We start from the raw sequence: 21,666 nt of genomic DNA on the forward strand, positions 1-21,666 counted from the left end.
ATTATTTTGAAGGCGTTATTGAGATTTACTTTCTCTCCTTCTTTACCTTCCTCCCCTACAAAAACAAGAAAATAAATTTACAATCCTTAAATAAAATTCTATTTTGCTTGCTCTAGGGCAGTGCTATCCAACAGAACTTTTTGTGATGATATAAATACTCTGTAACTGTACAATACAATACAATAGCCCCTAACCATTTATGTTTAAAAGTATACCATACTTGTTCAAATTCCTAATATGTTTAAAGGGAATACTTTTCACATAAAATTCATCATTGTAGATTATATGTTTTTTCATATTTCATTATTTCAGGCACCCTGGTAAAGAAGCACACATTACTTTGTAATACAGCTACACTTGGTGTATACTCAGATAGCCTTTATTTCTTCATTTAATCATTAAGAAAAACATCTCCATTTAACAATCTGGATGAATCACTAAAGCTCATTTTATAAAGACCTAAAACAAAATTTCAATGATGCCATCAAGTCACAAAAAAGCTGGGTATCAAGTTAATCAGTCAAACACAGTGAATACTTTGCCTGATAGCTGTGCTATTGCATAATAAATCAGCTATAGGATAGAGTGTTTTGATGCCAGGCAAAGTTGGGGTCTGAGATGTCTTATGTCATATTTTACCCAAATACATTAGTAGTGTATCCCTATTTCCTTTCATTGTGAACCATTAAATGTTTACCTTATTTTTTCTGTAAATTTTTCAACTAGTTTGATAATAAATTTTACAGTATTTCTTTTTTCTTTGTTTGTTTGTTGTTTTGTTTTGCTTTTTAGAGTCAGAGTCTCATTCTGTCGCCCATGTTAGAATGCAGTGGTGAGATTAAGGCATCCTGTAGCCTCCAACTCCTGGGTTCAAGCAATCCTTCCACCTCAGCCTTCTGAGTAGCTGGGTCTACAGGTGCATGCCACCATACCCAGCTAAATTTTTTTATGTTTTAATTTTTTTGTAGCGATGGGGGTCTCACTTTGTTGCTCAGGTTGGTTTTGAACTCCTGGGCACCAGTGATCCTCTCAGATCGGCCTCCCAAAGTGTTGGAATTACAGGCATGTGTGACCAAGCCTGGCCAGTATTTCCCATTTAACACAAGTGTCTTATTATGAACGTACTTATTTTCAGAATTATCTATAGCTAATATTAGAACTTGCAAACATGAATTATGAAGTACTTATGGACTTTATAAAATAGACACGCCCTTTAAAATGGATTAAACAGAGTTTCTCTAGATATTGTTTCCCTGTTATATTCCAGTGAAATTCTGTGTTGTTAATTCTTTTAACAGAAGATAGTCAAGCCATATCTCATGAATGAGTTAAATTCCAGTTAGTGAAAAAAGGGAAATTTTGCCATCAATATTTTCTTTAAAATTCTTCAACCATCCACAGATTACAGTGTACATGGTTTTGTGTATACAATTCTATATCTGTGTGTTTTATGTATTTATGAATATGTAATGTTTATGGAGATTATAGAATGCAGCAAAGTGTATATATATATTACATATATATATATAAACACACACTAAGCTAATCAGAAAGGAGGATAGAACTGTACATACTACCTAAATTTTTATTTTTGTTACTTTTTCTGAGTGTCATATTAATACACATTAAATGTATATATAATGCAACTGCACTTTAATACTTAATTTCTATTACTATCATCAATGAGGTATAATGTGATATCCAAATTAATGACTTTTATAAATACTGCTACGAAAATATAGAAAATAAAAAGCTCTGTTTTAATTATTAATGGAATAAAATATTATTCTTTTGGAGGACTTTTGGGGAATTTCCGCTTTGGGCTATGTCATTGTAAATAGTGTAGAATTAGCTCTCCAACTGGTACTGGACTAGCTCCCCAAATGTAAGGAACTACATGACTGGACAAAATATGTGAGGCAGTTTTTTTTTTAAGATGGTGGAAAATTGGCAAAGCAGGACCGTGATGCCTAAGAGAAGACAAACACAAAATGAGCAGGATGATCAACCCACATATCTTCCTGAAGGTACTTTTCAGCCCACAGTTTGACCAGATATAACCCAAGCAGAGCATGGTGGTTTTTGGAGCTGAGGAGGCAGAGATCAGAGTTCAGGGCTACAGAGGTAGCTGGAACTTGCAGCATGGTGTACACAGAAGGAAGGAGGTACATGAAATGTAGCTTAAGAAATATCTGTAATGGTTCTCTTCAGTCTTTGGCCACGTAACTAACTTGTGGAAGTATAGGATGAGAGAACACGAAGCCTGGCAGGAAACAGCACCTGGGAAGCTCTGAGCAAAATAGAGATTCCAGAGGTTGCACAGTGCTGGGAGATGTAGGAGTTCTGGCCAGCCATAAGGGAAGTAACCTCACTGAATACTCTGAACATTTACTTAATATCCTCCACAAGCCATGCCATAGAAGCAGACCTAGTTGGTCCTAGACAAAGTGCTGCTTTAGACTTTTTCTCCAAAAAGCTTAAAGGTAAGCTTTGAAAAACTCAAGCTGATTCACTGGGAAATTAACTGTCTGTCAGAAAATAACTCTTTAAGGGAAGAAAACAAAATTCAGACAAGTGTATGTCCAACATACAATAAATAAATAAAGTTTATACGTATTGATTTATCTATAGATATATCTACAAGCAGGAAGACATGTCCTATAATCAGGAAAAAGCAGAAACAGACAGAGAAAAGAGAATTACAGAATTAGCAGACAGGGACTTTACAACAGTTATTATGAAATGCTTAGAGTTTTAAAGAAAATGGTGACTATAAGGAGTGATAAACAGAATTAAACTGAAATTTGAGAACTGAAAAAAACATAATATGCAAATGAAAAATTTACTAACAGGTCTTAGAAGATTGGACATTGCCAATGGAAAGATCAATGAACATGAAGACAGGAAGATGGAAAATGATCCAACTGGTGCACAAAGAGAAAAAAGCTGAAAAGAAATGAGCAGGGACTCAAAGAAAAAAGACTGAAAAAACATAAATAGAACCTCTGGATTCTATATTAAATAGTCCATCATAGGTGTATTTGAAATCCAAGAAGAGGCTGGGCATAACCTTCCCCATTCTGCTAGCTTATTCCAATTGTTAAGTATACAAATTCAAATTATTTACTCAGGAAAACTGGAATTGATCACTGGGTGCTTACATGAACCAAATATGTTGTGTGCAGACTTTAGCCAGGACCCTACTTATTTTCTGTTCCCCTATAGACTCCCATTCTAACAGAGGGGTCATGATTCTGCTTTAGGTTTCTGAATTTGAATGACAACTTCTTAAAATATCTTTCCCCAGTAAATAGCCACTCAATTAAATAGTCAGGGGTAATTTGTGGAAAAATTGAGGCTATTTATAACAGTATATAATTGCTATGGTGTTGTAGAGTGCTTCCTCTACTGTCTGCCAGGGTGGCTCCAGCATTTCCACTTCACAGTGTTGGCTATCTTTTTCCAAGTTTCGAAGGACCACCCTAGAAGTGAATCTACCTTATTCACTGGAGTTCTTTTTTTTTTTTTTTTTTAAACTTTAAGTTTTAGGGTACATGTGCACAACGTGCAGGTGTGTTACATATGTATACATGTGCCATGTTGGTGTGCTGCACCCATTAACTCGTCATTTAACATTAGGTATATCTCCTAATGCTATCCCTCCCCACTCCCCCCACCCCACAACAGGCCCCAGTGTGTGCTGTTCCCCTTCCTGTGTCCATGTGTTCTCATTGTTCAGTTCCCACCTATGAGTGAGAACATGTGGTGTTTGGTTTTTTGTCCTTGAGATAGTTTGCTGAGAATGATGGTTTCCAGCTTCATCCATGTCCCTACAAAGGACATGAACTCATCTTTTTTTATGGCTGCATAGTATTCCATGGTGTATATGTGCCACATTTTCTTAATCCAGTCTATCATTGTTGGACATTTGGGTTGGTTCCTAGTCTTTGCTATTGTGAATAGTGCCGCAGTAAACATACGTGTGCATGTGTCTTTATAGCAGCATGATTTATAGTCCTTTGGGTATATACCCAGTAATGGGATGGCTGGGTCAAATGGTATTTCTAGTTCAAGATCCCTGAGGAATTGCCACACTGACTTCCACAATGGTTGAACTAGTTTACAGTCCCACCAACAGTGTAAAAGTGTTCCTATTTCTCCACATCCTCTCCAGCACCTGTTGTTTCCTGACTTAATGATCGCCATTCTAACTGGTGTGAGATGGTATCTCATTGTGGTTTTGATTTGCATTTCTCTGATGACCAGTGATGATGAGCATTTTTTCATGTGTCTTTTGGCTGCATAAATGTCTTCTTTTGAGAAGTGTCTGTTCATATCCTTCGCCCACTTGTTGATGGGGTTGTTTGTTTGTTTCTTGTAAATTTGTTTGAGTTCATTGTAGATTCTGGATATTAGCCCTTTGTCAGATGAGTAGGTTGCAAAAATTTTCTCCCATTCTGTAGGTTGCCTGTTCACTCTGATGGTAGTTTCTTTTGCTGTGCAGAAGCTCTTCAGTTTAATTAGATCCCATTTGTCAGTTTTGTCTTTTGTTGCCATTGCTTTTGGTGTTTTAGACATGAAGTCCTTGCCCATGCCTGTGTCCTGAATGGTATTGCCTAGGTTTTCTTCTAGGGTTTTTATGGTTTTAGGTCTAACATTTAAGTCTTTAATCCATCTTGAATTAATTTTTGTATAAGGTGTCAGGAAGGGATCCAGTTTCAGCTTTCTACATATGGCTAGCCAGTTTTCCCAGCACCATTTATTAAATAGGGAATCCTTTCCCCATTTCTTGTTTTTGTCAGGTTTGTCAAAGATCAGATAGTTGTAGATATGCGGCATTATTTCTGACGGCTCTGCTCTGTTCCATTGGTCTATATCTCTGTTTTGGTACCAGTACCATGCTGTTTTGGTTACTGTAGCCTTGTAGTATAGTTTGAAGTCAGGTAGAGTACGCCTCCAGCTTTGTTCTTCTTGCTTAGGATTGTCTTGGCTATGCAGGCTCTTTTTTGGTTCCATGTGAACTTGAAAGTAGTTTTTTCCAATTCTGTGAAGAAAGTCATTGATAGCTTGATGGGGATGACATTGAATCTATAACTTACCTTGGGCAGTATGACCATTTTCACGATATTGATTCTTCCTACCCATGAGCATGGAATGTTCTTCCATTTGTTTGTATCCTCTTTTATTTCATTGAGCAGTGGTTTGTAGTTCTCCTTGAAGAGGTCCTTCACGTCCCTTGTAAGTTGGATTCCTAAGTATTTTATTCACTTTGAAGCAATTGTGAATGGGAGTTCACTCATGATTTGGCTCTCTGTTTGTCTGTTATTGGTGTATAAGAATGCTTGTGATTTTTGCACATTGATTTTGTATCCTGAGACTTTGCTGAAGTTGCTTATCAGCTTAAGGAGATTTTGGCCTGAGACAATGGGGTTTTCTAGATATACAATCATGTCATCTGCAAACAGGGACAATTTGACTTCCTCTTTTCCTAATTGAATACCCTTTATTTCCTTCTCCTGCCTGATTGCCCTGGCCAGAACTTCCAACACTATGTTGAATAGGAGTGGTGAGGCAGGACATCCCTGTCTTGTGCCAGTTTTCAAAGGGAATGCTTCCAGTTTTTGCCCATTCAGTATGATATTGGCTGTGGGTTTGTCATAGATAGCTCTTATTATTTTGAGATACGTCCCATCAATACCTAATTTATTGAGAGTTTTTAGCATGAAGGTTGTTGAATTTTGTCAAAGGCCTTTTCTGCATCTAATGAGATAATCATATGGTTTTTGTCGTTGGTTCTGTTTATATGCTGGATTACATTTATTGATTTGCGAATGTTGAACCAGCCTTGCATCCCAGGGATGAAGCCCACTTCATCATGATGGATAAGCTTTTTGATGTGCTGCTGGATTCAGTTTGCCAGTATTTTATTTAGGATTTTTCCATCGATGTTCATCAGGGATATTGGTCTAAAATTCTCTTTTTTTTTTGTTGTGTCTCTGCCAGCCTTTGGTATCAAGATGATGCTGGCTTATAAAATGAGTTAAGAAGGATTCCTTCTTTTTCTATTGATTGGAATAGTTTCAGAAGGTTATTTTGCTCATTAGTTGATGCAGTTTCTTCCTAGCCTTGATGGTCTTTACAATTTGGCATGTTTTTGCAGTGGCTGCTACCAGTTGTTCCTTTCTATGTTTAGTGCTTCCTTCAGGAGCTCTTTTAGGGCAGGCCTGCTCGTGACAAAATCTCTCATCATTTGCTTGTCTGTAAAGGATTTTATTTCTCCTTCACTTATGAAGCTTAGTTTGGCTGGATATGAAATTCTGGGTTGAAAATTCTTTTCTTTAAGAATGTTGAATATTGGCCCCCACTCTCTTCTGGCTTCTAGAGTTTCTTCCAAGAGATCAGCTGTTAGTCTGATGGGCTTTCCTTTGTGGGTAACTCGACCTTTCTCTCTGGCTGCCCTTAACATTTTTTCCTTCATTTCAACTTTGGTGAATCTGACAATTATGTGTCTTGGAGTTGTTCTTCTCGAGGAGTATCTTTGTGGCATTCTCTGTATTTCCTTTTACTTTGCTCTTTCCAGTGCACATGGAATTGTCACTAAGATAGATTGTATACTGAGCCATAAAACAAGTCTCTATACGTTTCAAAGGATTGATATCATACATAGAATGTTTTCTGACCACAACCAAATTAAATTAGAAATCAATTTTTAAAAATCTCAGGGGATTTCTCAAGTATTTGGAAATTAAGTAGTATACTTTAAATAATCCATGAGTCAAAGAAGGAAATTAGAGAATATTTTGAACTGAATGATTAAAAATGCAGCATATTGAAATGCAGCCAATGCAGCTTAAATTGAAATTGATGGCTTTAAATGCTTTATTTTAGAAAATAAAGTTTTAAAACCAATGATGTCATCTTAGAAGCTTAAAAAGAGAAAATTATAACCAAGAAACATGAAGAAATGAAAAATAAGAGCTGAAATCAATAAAATAGCAAATGGACAAACAAAAAATCAACAAAGTCAGATGTTGGTTAATGGAAAAATATAATAAAACTGACAAATTTGATAATAAGAAGGATAAACTCTTATTAGACTGATATCACCAGAGGTTGGCAATAATGTAGAGTAACCAGGACTGTCATATAGGGTTGTTGGAAGTATAAATTATAGCCCAGCAATTAAACTCCTGTGTATTTATCTAAAATAAATGAAGATATATGACCAAAAAATGTTACATGACTTATATAAAAATGTTTAAAGAGGCCTTATTCATGATAGCCCAAACTAAAATCCACTCAGGTTTTCATCAGCAAAATATTGGATAACCACATTGTGGAATATACATACATACAAGGCAATACTACTCACGGTAAAGAGGAGTGAAGTATTGCTCTGTAAAGTAATATGGAATAATCTAAAGAAACATTATAGTGAGTGAAATAAACTAGTTAAAAAAGAGAACATGTTGTATGATACCAAATAAATGAAGTTCTAGAATTTTCTGGGAGGTTAGACATGCTTCATATTTTGATAGTATGTACTACTTGGGTGTGCATTTCTCAAAACTCTGAACTGTAACGCTTAAGAGCTGTATGTTTTATCCATGTAAATTACACTTCAATAAAAAGATTTTGAGGTCATTTTCAAATAAAACAGATTTTTAAAGGTATATTATATACTAGGCTGACTTATTCCTTCTGTTTAGATATCAAAATGTTTTTATACTTAATTTTTAAAATACAAGATTAGCCAAACTTGTTTTGAAGACTATCCTTTAGTTTATTTTGACGTGAATGACACTCCATGTTTAATCATCTATTATTTGTGGCTCTTGTCTTTCTGACAGTTATTTCCAAATTGACAAAAGGAATTGCATTTTAAAAAATTTCGTGGGTAGCAGCAATCTTCTGAGTACATACTTGGACACAGCAAAAGGTGCTAGTAGGAAATAGAGAACTAGTTAAGACGTGTGATTTGCTCCCTCACTGCACCCTCCACCCTCAAGTTGCAGTGAAGTTGTATGCTTTTTGTGCTTCTTGGCTGTAGTGTGTTAACCTTTATATGATTATTCACTTTTATTTCACAGCAAAAAAGAAAAAGAAAAAAAGGTTTTGATGTTAGATGGAAATTACTGATTTAACTCAATAACCCCTTAAGATGCTATTGACTTTATTTTTTATAGGTTGAAATTACATTATGCATCTTATGAACCGACTATAAGGGTGTTACATGAGAAACACCACACTTTACTGAAGGAGAAAATGCTGACCTCCTTGGAAAGAGACAAAGTAGTTGGGCAGGTAAAGATATAGTCAAAGCTAACTTAAAATGATCTTTTAATCATTTTTTTAATAATGCAAGTAGAAATACTGATTTTGTTTCTGAGATTAATTTTAAAGCATTTTCAACCAACTTTCATGTAAAAGAGATCCATCTGGAAACATTCGGAAAAAGTATTTCTCCATTTAACTACCTATAAAGATTATTATAAAATTAGGCCGGGGTGGTGGCTCATGCCTGTAATCCCAGCACTTTGGGAGACCAAAGTAGGTGGATCATTTGAGGCCAGGAGTTTGAGACCAGTCTGGCCAATATGGTAAAACCCTGTCTCTACTAAAAATACAAAAAAAAAAAAAAAGAAAGAAAGCCGGGTGTGGTGGCACAGGCCTGTAATCCCAGCTACTTGGGAGGCTGAGGCATGAGAATCGTTTGAACCCGGGAAGCGGAGGTTGCAGTGAGCCGAGATGGCCCCATACCACTGCACTCCAGCCTAAGCAACAGAGTGAGACAGTGTCTCAAAAAATTAAATTAAATATCATTTAATTGAGACATAAATTTATAGCAGATTATTAAATTGTAGTTAGAAGAAAAAACTTAGCCATTGTGGTCAAACTTGGGTTTAAATGCCAGCTTTGACAGCTATAAACATTAACCTTAGGAGAGTTATTTAAACAAATTGGAGCTCAGATTTCTCATATATAAAATGTAGCTGCAAAGACCAAAGACATACCTTTTAAGGTTGCTGTGAAACTTATATGAGATATTTTAATAAATGAAAACTCCCTCCTAGGTACTGACTCAAGGTTTTGGTTATTTTTGCTAATGGGTGACATCCTTTTAGGGGTTTTGTATAGGCCTAGGCCTAGGGTAGTGGGTGGGATACCTTTGGCATAAAAATTTAAGAGAAAGAAACAAAATGTTTGTATGCCACTTTAAAACCATTTATCGGTTTTTTTAGAATATGTAAAACTGCAACTATGCTTAACATTCTATTATTGTTTTTTGGAGATTTTCATTTTTGGCCAAACTTTGAGAAGCTACAAAAGCTTACATGATGATAATACTGCTTTGAATAATTTTATTGTTAAGACATACTTTAATCAAGTTTATTTTGTCTTTTGAGTGAAATTCTTAGCTTCAAAAATGCAAAACATCATTGTCTTGATGCCCCTTGTGCTTGAATTTAATTTTGTGTTTTGAATGTTTGAATTTTAAGTGATATTGGATACAATGATAATATGATTTGGCTGTGTCCCCATCCAAATCTCACCTTGAATTGTAATAATCCCCATGTGTCAAGGGCGGGACCAGGTAGAGGTAACTGAATCATGGGGGTGGTTTCTCCTGTGCTGTTCTCATGATAATGAGTGGGTCCCACGAGATCTGGTGGTTGTATAAGCGTCTGGCATTTCTTTTGCTTGCGCTCATTCTCTTTCCTGCCGTCCTCTGAAGAGGTGTCTTGTACCATGATTGTAAATTTCATGAGGACTCCCCAGCCATGTGGAACTTGAGCCAATTAAACCTTTATTCTTTATAAATACCCAGTCTCGGGTATTTCCTCATAGTGGTGTGAGAATGAACTAATATGAATGAGTTTAACAATAATTTAAATTTTATGGTATTATAATCAAACCTTCAGAATTTCATACCCTTGCTTCTTTTCCTCTAATCTGTCTTCCCCAGTCTCCTAACAAAAGGCTTTCTTTATTCTATATCCTGATGTATTAGGAGCTAGATTCAGATCTCTTCCTATTTCCTATTCCAGACGGGCCAAGCTTAAACTTTTGCTACCCATCTTACTCTCTTTAGTCCTCCTGATCTCATGCTTATCTCCCATATACCATGTACAATATTTGTGTTTCAAGTTGCTCCTCGATGGTTTAGTGGAAAGAGCTAAGAACTGGGAATGGCTGGTATGAATTCCAGTTGTGTTGTAAAACAGCCAAGTGAGGATTCAGGTTATTTAAATATGTCTTTTTACTCACTTATTAAATAGGGATAAATTATTTGCCTTATGATTGATATGTGTATAAGATTAAAACATGTTTAAAAAGTTAAAATCATTTGATCTATGAGTTAGAGTTGAATTTTGCACACTACTGTTCAGATGTGCAAAGAAATATATCTTTATTATCTGCAACTGGTTTTGTCTTTGAACTCTTACTCCTGCTGAAGACAAAAAAAAGATAACCTGCATATTAAGGACTATCCCAATCTTTGTGAGTTAAACCAGTCTCTTTGAGTTTAACACAGGGTGTTTGAATATTATATTAACTGAATGTTTAGCTAAAACATAGTTATTAGTGCTCATTTTCTGCCTTCAAATGGCATGCCCTTTTTATTCTTCCCCAGATGGTTCCTAGTAAAAAAGTTACTTATCTATCCATATAGCTTAAAGTCTACAGGCTATATTCACTCTCCAGTGTACTGTGACTTGTTTGATTAGGTTGATGCCCAGGTACATGATACCTGGATAGTTCTGGATAGCTCCTGGATAGTTCCTGGGTAGTTCTTTTGTATGTGAACCCAACACACCTTGCTAAATCCATGGCCTCTTCCACAATATCTGTGAACTCCTTTATATCTGTTCCCTCATTATCCTAACCCTAGCTTTTTTTCTGCTCTAGTACATCAAATATTAACATTTCCATGTATCCCACTGAGGTGGTTGAGGCTTCTGATTTCTCTATATTGCAAATACAAGCCATGAACAATTTGGAAACCAGTTAGGGTCCATCTACACAGATATACCTTTTTCAGTCCATTTTCAACATGACCTGGAGAGTAGTATGTTTTTCTAGCACAATGTAAAATATGAAGGACTCTTTAAGGGGTTGTCAGTTTTCCTAGGCTATTGCCTGAAAAGCTAAGAGCAAGTATCCTTATATTCCTGGAGTATCCCTAGAGTATCTGGCTTTATTTGCCCTTCATTTCCAACTGGCCCCACTTGCATTTTTCACTTGGTAGATAAAGTAGGACTCATGTCTGACCTATTGTTACCTTGTCCCTCAGGCATCTTGTCCCTCAGGCACAGAACTCTTTTCACTTCTTTGTTCTATTGGATGAAATATCTTCCTATCTTCTTTCTTTTTTTTTTTTTTTTTTTTTTTAAAGTTGAAAGTTGGCTTTGTTTTATTCAATTCCTTTGTCTTCCTTTCAGTAAGTGATCACATAGTTCATGGAACACTTAGTTACCCAAAGCATGATGAGCCCTGAGGTAATCAGGAATTGCTGAGATAAAATGTTTGTACCTCAAAAATGTTATCTCCAAAATGTATGGCATATATAACCAAAGATGCTATTTAAAATTTGTGAGACAAAGATACAGGATGCTATATGTTCTCATTTGTTCCAGCAATCCTGATTTACACCTATTTGCACAGGGTAATTTTTAATAAATTTCACTTTCACCCTAAAAATATCCCAATTTAGAAAATCTTTATTAATGGGAAACTTCTATTTTTTTATACTTTAAGTTCTAGGGTACATGTGCACAACGTACAGGTGTGTTACATAGGTATACAAGTGACATGTTGGTTTGCTACACCCATCGTCATTTACATTAGGTATTTCTCTTAATGCTATCCCTCTCCCAGCCCCACACCCCATGATAGGCCCCTGGTGTGTGATGCTCCCCGCCCTGTGTCCATGTGTTCTCATTGTTCAGTTCCCACCTATGAGTGAGAACATGCAGTGTTTGGTTTTCTGTACCTGTGATAGTTTGCTGAGAATGATGGTTTCCAGCTTCATCCATGTTCATGTCAAAGGAAGTGAACTCATCCTTTTTTATAGCAGCATAGAATTCCATGATTTATATGTGCCACACTTTCTTAATCCAGTCTATCATTGATGGACATTTGGGTTGGTTCCAAGTCTTTGCTATTGTGAACAGTGCCGCAGTAAACATACATGTGCATGTATCTTTATCGTAGCATCATTTATAATAATTTGGGTATATACCCCGTAATGGGATCGCTGGGTCAAATGGTATTTCTGGTTCTAGATCCTTGAGGAATCAGAACACTGTCTTCCACAATGGTTGGACTAATTTACACCCCACCAAGAGTGTAAAATCATTCCTGTTTCTCCACATCCTCTCCAGCATCTGTTTCCTGACTTTTTAATGATCGCCATTCTAACTGGTGTGAGATGGTATCTCATTGTGGTTTTTATTTGCATTTCTCTGATGACCAGTGATGATGAGCATTTTTTCACATTTCTGTTGGCTGCATAAATGTCTTCTTTTGAGAAGTGTCTGTTCATATACTTTGTTTTTTTCTTGTAAATTTGTTGAAGTTATTTGTAGATTCTGGATATTAGCTCTTTGTCAGATGGGTAGGTTGCAAAAATGTTCTCCCATTCTGTAGGTTGCCTGTTCACTCTGATGGTAGTTTCTTTTGCTGTGCAGAAGCTCTTTAGTTTAGTTAGATCCCATTTGTCAATTTTGGCTTTTGTTGCCATTGCTTTTGGTGTTTTAGTCACAAAGTCTTTGCCCATGCCTATGTCCTAAATGGTATTGCCTAGGTTCTCTTCTAGGGTTTTTATGGTTTTAGGCTTTACATTTAAGTATTTAATCCATCGTGAATTAATTTTTGTATAAGGCTTAAAGAAGGGATCCAGTTTCAGCTTTCTACATATGGCTAGCCAGTTTTCCCAGCACCATTTATCAAATAGGGAATCCTTTCCCCATTTCTTGTTTTTGTCAGGTTTGTCAAAGATCAGATGGTTGTAGATGTGTGGTGTTATTTCTGAGGCCTCTGTTCTGTTCCATTGATCTATATATCTGTTTTCGTACCATGCTGTTTTGGTTACTGTAGCCTTGTAGTATAGTTTGAAGTCAGGTAGCCTGATGCCTCCAGCTTTGTTCTTTTTGCTTAGGATTGTCTTGGCTATGCAGGCTCTTTTTTGGTTCCATATGAACTTTAAAGTAGTTTTTTCTAACTCTGTGAAGAAAGTCGTTGGTAGCTTGATGGGGATGACATTGAATCTATAAATTACCTTGGGCAGTATGGCCATTTTCATGATATTGATTCTTCCTATCCATGAGCATGGAATGTTCTTCCATTTGTTTGTGTCTTTTATTTCATTGAGCAGTGGTTTTTAGTTCTCCTTGAAGACGTCCTTCACATCCCTTGTAAGTTGGATTCCTAGGTATTTTATTCTTTTTGTAACAATTATGATTGGGAGTTCACTCATGATTTGGCCCTCTGTTTGTCTGTTATTGGTGTATAGGAATGCTTGTGATTTTTGCACATTGATTTTGTATCCTGAGACTTTGCTGAAGTTGCTTATCAGCTTAAGGAGATTTTGGGCTGAGATGATGGGGTTTTCTAAATATACAATCATGTCATCTGCAAACAGGGACAATTTGACTCCCTCTTTTTCTAATTGAATCCCCTTTATTTCTTTTTCTTGCCTGATTGCCCTGGCCAGAACTTCCAACTTCCAACACTATGTTGAATAGGAGTGGTGAGAGAGGGCATCGTTGTCTTGTGCTGGTTTTCAAAGGGAATGCTTCCAGTTTTTGCCTATTCAGTATGATATTGGCTGTGGGTTTGTCATAAACAGCTCTTATTATTTTGATGTATGTTCAATCAATACCTAGTTTATTGAGAGATTTTAGCATGAAAGGCTGTTGAATTTTGTCAAAGGCCTTTTCTGCCTCTATTGAGATAATCATGTGGTTTTTGTTGTTGGTTCTGTTTATGTGATGGATTACATTTATTGATTTGCATATGCCTTGCATCCCAGGGCTGAAGCCCACTTGATCATGGTGGATAAGCTTTTTGATGTGCTGCTGGATTCGGTTTGCCAGTATTTTAACGAGAATTTTTCCATCGATGTTCATCAGGGATATTGGTCTAAAATTCTCTTTTTTTATTGTGTCTCTGCCAGGCTTTGGTATCAGGATGATGCTGGCCTCATAAAATGAGTTAGGGAGGATTCTCTCTTTTTCTATTGATTGGAATAGTTTCAGAAGGAATGGTACCAGCTCCTCTTTGTACCTCTGGTAGAATTTGGCTGTGAATCTGTCTGATCTTGGACTTTATTTGGTTGGTAGGTTATTAATTATTGCCGCAATTTGAGAGCCTGTGATTGGTCTATTCAGAGATTCAACTTCTTCCTAGTGTATTCTTGTGAGAGAGTATGTGTCCAGGAATTTATCCATTTATTCTAAATTTTCTAGTTTATTTGCATAGACGTGTTTATAGTATTCTCTGATGGTAGTTTGTATTTCTGTGGGATCAGTGGGGATATCCCCTTTATCATTTTTTTATTGCATCTATTTGATTCTTCTCTCCTTTCTTCTTTATTAGTCTTGTTAGTGGTCTGTCAATATTGTTGATCTTTCAAAAAGCCAGCTCCTGGATACTTTGATTTTTTGAAGGGTTTTTTTGTGTCTCTGTCTCCTTCAGTTCTGTTCTGATCTTAGTTATTTCTTGCCTTCTGCTAGCTTTTGAATGTGTTTGCTCTTGCTTCTCTAGTTCTTTTTATTGTGATGTTAGGGTGTTGATTTTAGATCTTTCCTGCTTTCTCTTGCGGGTATTTAGTGCTCTAAATTTCCCTCTACACACTGCTTTAAATGTGTCCCAGAGATTCTGGTATGTTGTGTCTTTGTTCTCATTGATTTCAAAGAACATCTTTATTTCTGCCTTAATTTCGTTATTTACCCGCTAGTCATTCAGGAGCAGGTTGTTCAGTTTCCATGTAGTTGTGTGGTTTTAAGTGAGTTTCTTAATCCTGAGTTCCAATTTGATTGCACTGTGGTCTGTGGTCTGAGAGACAGTTTGTTGTGATTTCTTTTCTTTTACATTTGCTGAGGAGTGCTTTACTTCCAATTAGATGGTCAGTTTTAGAATTAACGTGATGTGGTGCTGAGCACAATGTATATTCTTTTGATTTGGCGTAGAGAGTTCTGTAGATGTCTATTAGGTCTGCTTGGTGAAGAGCTGAGTTGAAGTTCTGGATATCCTTGTTAACCTTCTGTCTCGTTCTGTCTAATATTGACAGTAGGGTGTTAGAGTCTCCCATTATTATTGTGTGGGAGTCTAAGTCTCTTTTTAGGTCTCTAAGGACTTCCTTTATGAATCTGGTGTCTCTTGTTTTCGGTGCATATATATTTACGATAGTTGGCTCTTCTTGTTGAATTGATCCCTTTATCATTATGTAATGGCCTTCTTTGTCTCTTTTGATATTTGTTGGTTTTAAAGTCGTTTTATCAGAGACTAGGATTGCAACCCCTGCTTTTTTTTGCTTTCCATCTGCTTGGTAGCTCTTCCTCCATCCCTTGATTTTGAGCCTATGTGTGTCTCTGCACATGAGATGGGTCTCCTGAATACAGCACACTGATGGGTCTTGACGGTTAATCCAGTTTGCCAGTCTGTGTCTTTTAATTGGGGGATTTAGCCCATTTACATTTAAGGTTAATATTGTTATGTGTGAATTTGATCCTGTCATTATGATGTTCGCTGGTTATTTTGCCCATTAATTGATGCAGTTTCTTCATAGCATCGCTGGTCTTTACAATTTGGCATGTTTTTGCAGTGGCTGGTACTGGTTGTTCCTTTCCATGTTTAGTGCTTCCTTCAGGAGCTCTTGTAAGGCAGGCCTGGTGGTAACAAAACCCCTCAGCATTTGCTTGTCTGTGAAGGATTTTATTTCTCCTTCACTTATGAAACTTAGTTTGGCTAGATATGAAATTCTGGGTTGAAAATTCTTTACTTTAAGAGTGTTGAATATTGACCCCCTCTCTCTTCTGGCTTGTAGGGTTTCTGCCGAGAGATCTGCTGTTAGTCTGATGAGCTTCCCTTTGTATGTAACCTGCCCTTTCTCTCTGGTGGCCCTTAACATTTTTTCCTTCATTTCAACCTTGGTGAATCTGACAATTATGTGTCGTAGGGTTGCTCTTCTCGAGGAGTACCTTTATGGTGTTCTCTGTATTTCCTGAATTTGAATGTTGGCCTGCCTTGCTAGGTTGGGGAAGTTCTCCTGGATAATATCCTGAAGAGTGTTTTCTAACTTGTTTCCATTTTCCCTGTCACTTTTAGGTACACCAATCAAATGTAGATTTGGTCTTTTCACATAGTGCCATATTTCTTGGAGGCTTTGTTCATTTCTTTTTACTCTTTTTTCTCTAATCTTGTCTTCTCACTTTATTTCATTAAGTCGATCTTCAATCACTGATATCCTTTCTTCCACTTGATTGAATTGGTTACTGAAGCTTGTGCATGCATCACAACGTTTTCGTGCTGTGGTTTTCAGCTCCATCAGGTCATTTAAGTTCTTCTCTATACTGTTTATTCTAGTTAGCCATTCATCTACCCCTTTTTCAAGGTTTTTAGCTTCCTTGCGATGGGTTAGACCACGCTCCTTTAGCTTGGAGACGTTTGTTATTACCGACCTTCTGAAGCCTACTTTTGTCAACTCGTCAAAGTCATTCTCCATCCAGTTTTGTTCCGTTGCAGGTGAGGAGTTGTGATCCTTTGGAGTAGAAGAGGCACTCTGGTTTTAGAATTTTCCACTTTTCTGCTCTGGTTTCTCTCCATCTTTGTGGTTTTATCTACCTTTGGTCTTTGATGTTAGTGACTTACAGATGGGGTTTTGGTGTGGGTGTCCTTTTTTTTGAAGTTTATGCTATTTCTGTTTGTTAGTTTTCCTTCTAACAGTCAGGTCCCTTAGCTGCAGGTCTGTTGGGGTTTCCTGGAGGTCCACTCCAGACGCTGTTTGCCTCAGTATCACCAGCAGAGGCTGTAGAACAGCAAATATTGCAGAACAGCAAATATTGCTGCCTGATCCTTCTTCTAGAAGCTTTGTCCCAGAGGGGCACCTGCCAATATGAGGTGTCAGTTGGCCCCTACTGGGAGGTGTCTCCCAGTCAGGCTGCACGGGGATCAGGGACCCACTTGAGGAGGCAGTCCGTCCATTCTCAGAGCTCGAATGCCATGCTGGGAGAACCACTGCTCTCTTCAGAGCTGTCAGACATGGGGTTTAAGTCTGCAGAAGTTTCTGCTGCCTTTTGTTCAGGTATGCCCTGCCCCCAGAGATGGAGTCTATAGAGGCAGTAGGCCTTGCTGAGCTGAGGTGGGCTCCGCCAGTTTGACCTTCCCAGCTGCTTTGTTTACATACTGAAGCCTCAGCAATGGCAGACGCCCCTCCTCCCACCAGGCTGCAGCCTCGCAGGTCAGTCTCAGACTACAGTGCTAGCAGTGAGCAAAGCTCTGTGGGCGTCGGACCTGCCAAGCCAGGCACAGGAGAAAATCTCCTGGTCTGTCAGTTACTAAGACCATGGGAAAAGTGCAGTATTTGGGCAGAAGTGTCTCGTTTTTCCAGGTACAGTCTGTTATGGCTTCCCTTGGCTAGGAAAGGCAAATCCCCCAACCCCTTGCACTCCTGGGTGAGGTAACGCCCTGCCCTGCTTCAGCTTGCCCTCCGTGGGCTGCACCCACTGTCCAACCACTCCCAATGAGATGAACCAGCACCTCAGTGGGAAATGCAGAAATCTGTCTTCTGTGTTGATCACTCTGGGAGCTGCAGATGGGAGCTGTTCCTATTCAGCCATCTTGGAAGCGACCTTAATTTGAAAATTCTAAAGAGCTAATTTCTTGATATCTAATATGGAACAGTTAGTCCCACTCTTAACATAACATTGAAAAAAAGAAATAAAATGGAGCAGTTAGGATTTATAAATAGCTTTTCTCTCTCAACCAAATCTGCTGTTGAAGGTGGTAGATTCACTACAATTTGAGAAAGTCAAATTTAAATAGGAGATACTATTGCTGCCACTGGGCTGTCACCACAGGTTTTACCATGGACAATGCTAATACTGAATACTTGATACTCTTTCAGGATTTTGTTATACTTGTCAATGGAAACTGGATGTGGCAGCCACCATTCTCAGGATAAATTCCAAATTCTACATTGTTCCTTATATCACTAGATTTTGTTCAGAATCCAAAATGGGTACACAGGATTGATGGAGCCAATACAAGTCCTAGTTATAGGAAAGGCTGTGTAAATATCTGATACCTATTGCAAAAGGTGGAAGACTCATAATTCTCTAAGCCCAAATTGCTAAGTGACCAAAGTGACTGTCAAATATCCATTATATAAGTCTAACCCAAGGCTCAATTAACCTACACTCCAAATTAGGGCACAGAATATAGTCCTAGTCCTGTCAGCTCTCCAGGTGTGTCCTTGTGGAACAAGTCAAGGTTACCACTTAATGAATGGAAACTGTTTGTGTACCCTTCTTACAAAGAATGATTTACGGCCAACCAATCCTTTCTTTCTGTTGTAGCATACTAATCAGATATACCCTGGGTGTACAGGCATAGATTAGCCTTTTAAATTGAACATATTAGTAGTGTGTCATGGAGCTATAGAGTTAATTTATTCAAAGTGTGTTTACAGAGAAAAAATATCTTAAAATATGTGAAATGTTTATAATGTAAAATAGAAGATATATTACTTTTGTGCTTATATTTTGAATATTTCTTTATTTCAACATTTGATGCAGTTACACTTTGAGAATTCATTTCCAACCAAACTTTAGGATGTGAGTTAAGAGCAGTAAGAAGCATCTTATGTTTTCTAGCTGGATTCCTGATTGTTACTTCCTTAAAAACCTTATCTTAATGAGCATTTAGCTTACTGTGTTTCTCCTTAAACCTATACCTTGCATAAAGAAGGATTGTATAATAATTTAAAATTTTTTATTATTATCTAGTTTGTATATGAAAGAGTGAAAACACACTGTGGGATGACAAAAATCCAGTAGGAAATACATGTTTTCAAATTTCTTATTAGATATTAGACAGTGAATCAACATTTATTTAAAATGTAATGAAAAACATATAACTTTGTTTTTAGTTTTATGAAATTATTGAAAATAGTGTTCAAAATTTTGAATTAGAGCTCCATGACCCAAGAAAAGGTGAAATAGAATTGATTTTTAGGTATATATGTATACTAAATTATATTTTATCTTTTTTCGATCATGGGATTCTAACTCAGAATATGTATGTGTGTGTGTGTGTGTGTGTGTGTGTATATACTAAAAACTAAATCTAAATATATATATACTTTTAGGTCTGTCTGCTTGGAGGGTCTAGAAGTAGTGACACTCCATCAGTAATGAACATATCCAGTGTTAAGATCTTGATTTCTAATATCACTCTTTAATAAAAGGAAAGGAAACCGGGGTTCTTTGGAGAAGTGTCTGATTCTAGAGCTGGGCAGAGAAAGTACTAGATAGGCCTGGAGCACTTGGGACATTTTCTTGTGCTAGAAAGGAAGGAAATGCTCAAAAAGTAGAACAGAAAAGAAAAAAAACCTCAGCATAATAATGGGATATGTCAAGTTATGACAAAGGAACTGTAGTGGGCACCTGCAGAGGTCGGTGGATCCCCAACCAAATTTGATTTGGATATTCAGACTGATAACTCCACACACACACACACACACACACACACACACACACACACAGTGAATAAATTCACTACTTGTGGAATTGAATTTCCTGAGGAGAGCTGCACATTACCTCCCAAGCATTTCTGAAATGGCTTGAGAGAGCAAGGAAGGGAGACTGGCCTGGGGTTTTTATTGCAGTTGGGGGTTAGGGCCAGGGTGAGAATTCTCATATGTGAGGTGAGGCTTGAATCATTTGAATCTCCCATCAGTACCAGACAAGGGAGTACCCAGGCATTCTTATCTGGTTGCCCAGATGTTGGGCACAAGGGAAGAGGGAGGAGGTAAAGCTTAAAGGCTGTTGACACTCAAACATCAAACAATAGAGTCAGATTCCACATTATAGGAATCCAACCTGAAAGAGCTTCCAGTGATCAAACCTTCTGAAACAATTTGAACCACAGAATAATGTAGTGTTGTATTATAACCCAAAATATAAAATAAATATCTTTGATTCCTTAATGGTATAAATATAAATGATTAGTAAAGACATGTGAGAGAGTAGACAAATCTCCCATACAGAAGAATCCCAAGTAATATATGTTGATAATCCTTCCCTCAAGTAGGTGGAGCTTAACAACTCAGCTGTTGAGTGTTGGATGCAGTTTGTAAGTAATGACTTGCATCCAGAAATGCAGTGGAAATAGGGAAGAAAGTAACTTTACAGTGGGGAAACATGGCAACCTTCTCATCATGTGATCAAAGGATCCAGGTTAACATCATCAGTTTTAAGTACTGTTGGTAGCATGTACCTATGATGTAATATGCTAATAATGGCACTCCGCTGTGATCTTCTTGCAAATCCATAACTTTAGTCTAACCATGGGAAAAATATCAGACAACCTCAAATCTAGGGCTATTCTGTGAAATACTATCAGACTAATGCTCCCCAAAATTGTCAAGGACATTAAAATCAGGGAAAATCTGTGTATTAGTCCATTTTGTGTTGCTATAAAGGAATGCCTGAGACTGGGTAATTTATAAGGAAAAGAGGTTTATTTGGCGCATGGTTCTGCAGGCTGTAGAAGAAGTATAGCACCAGCATCTGCAGAGAGATCTGCCCCCATGACCCGAACACTTCCCCCTAGGCCCCACCTCCAACATTGGGGATCACATTTCAACAAGAGATTTGAAGAGGACAAATATCCAAACTGTATCAGTCTGAGAAACTGTCTCAGTCCAGAGGAGGCTAAGGAGACCTAAAAACTAGTTGTAAGGTGATATTCTGGATGCGATTTTGAAACGTAAAAAGGATATTATGGAAAAATTAATAAAACTAAAAATATGGCCTGTAGTTCGTAATAATGTATCAATATTGGTTCATTATTTGTGAAAAATGTATCATTACAATGTATGATGTTAATGGGGGAAAAAGGGTGTGGGATAAAACAGGAATTCTCAGTACTACATTAGCAGCTCTCCTGTTAATCTTATGTTATTCTAAATAAAAAGTTGATTTTTGACATTTATAATTCTTTTGGCTTCTAGGAATAGATAGTAATCTTTTACTTTTTTTTAGCCAAGGCATTTTGTGAGCACTCATCTATAGGTTATAATTAATAGATTATGTTATTTTCTATTAATAAAGAAATATTACTATTTAGTGATAGTAGAAAAAAGTGTATATCTGTATGTAATTGAACAGATGGTATTTTGTGTTGGTATAATCATATACAATGCAAGATGAAATAGCTTTTCAAGGTCAAATTTTAAATTTAAGTCTATTTTTCAGGAATACAGGTAAATCATGACACCAAGCTAACAAATGTTCTTAATTATAAGACATGTTTGATAAAATAGAGAATATATGTGGGTGGAAAATGAGCTAAGAGTTGGGGGAATAAAATCAACCTCTTCATATTTTACATTCCAAGTGATAATTACCTTGTATTTTATAAATATAAAGATGATAGTTA

The 21,666-nt window shown here is 37.0% G+C and overlaps 1 protein-coding gene across 4 annotated transcripts in view; it reads left to right on the plus strand.

Moving 5' to 3' along the window:
* Positions 1–21,666, plus strand: part of SPAG16 (sperm associated antigen 16) — a 1,161,609-nt gene that overhangs the window by 59,646 nt on the left and 1,080,297 nt on the right. For all 4 annotated transcript variants that reach the window (XM_054478489.2, XM_054478490.2, XM_054478491.2 and 1 more), the window contains one exon: positions 8,187–8,304. In XM_054478489.2, the coding sequence (XP_054334464.1) occupies positions 8,187–8,304 (118 nt within the window). The remainder of the gene's footprint in view (positions 1–8,186; positions 8,305–21,666) is intronic.

This window comes from Pongo pygmaeus, chromosome 11, assembly GCF_028885625.2.
Source record: "Pongo pygmaeus isolate AG05252 chromosome 11, NHGRI_mPonPyg2-v2.0_pri, whole genome shotgun sequence".
Lineage (NCBI taxonomy): Eukaryota > Metazoa > Chordata > Mammalia > Primates > Hominidae > Pongo > Pongo pygmaeus.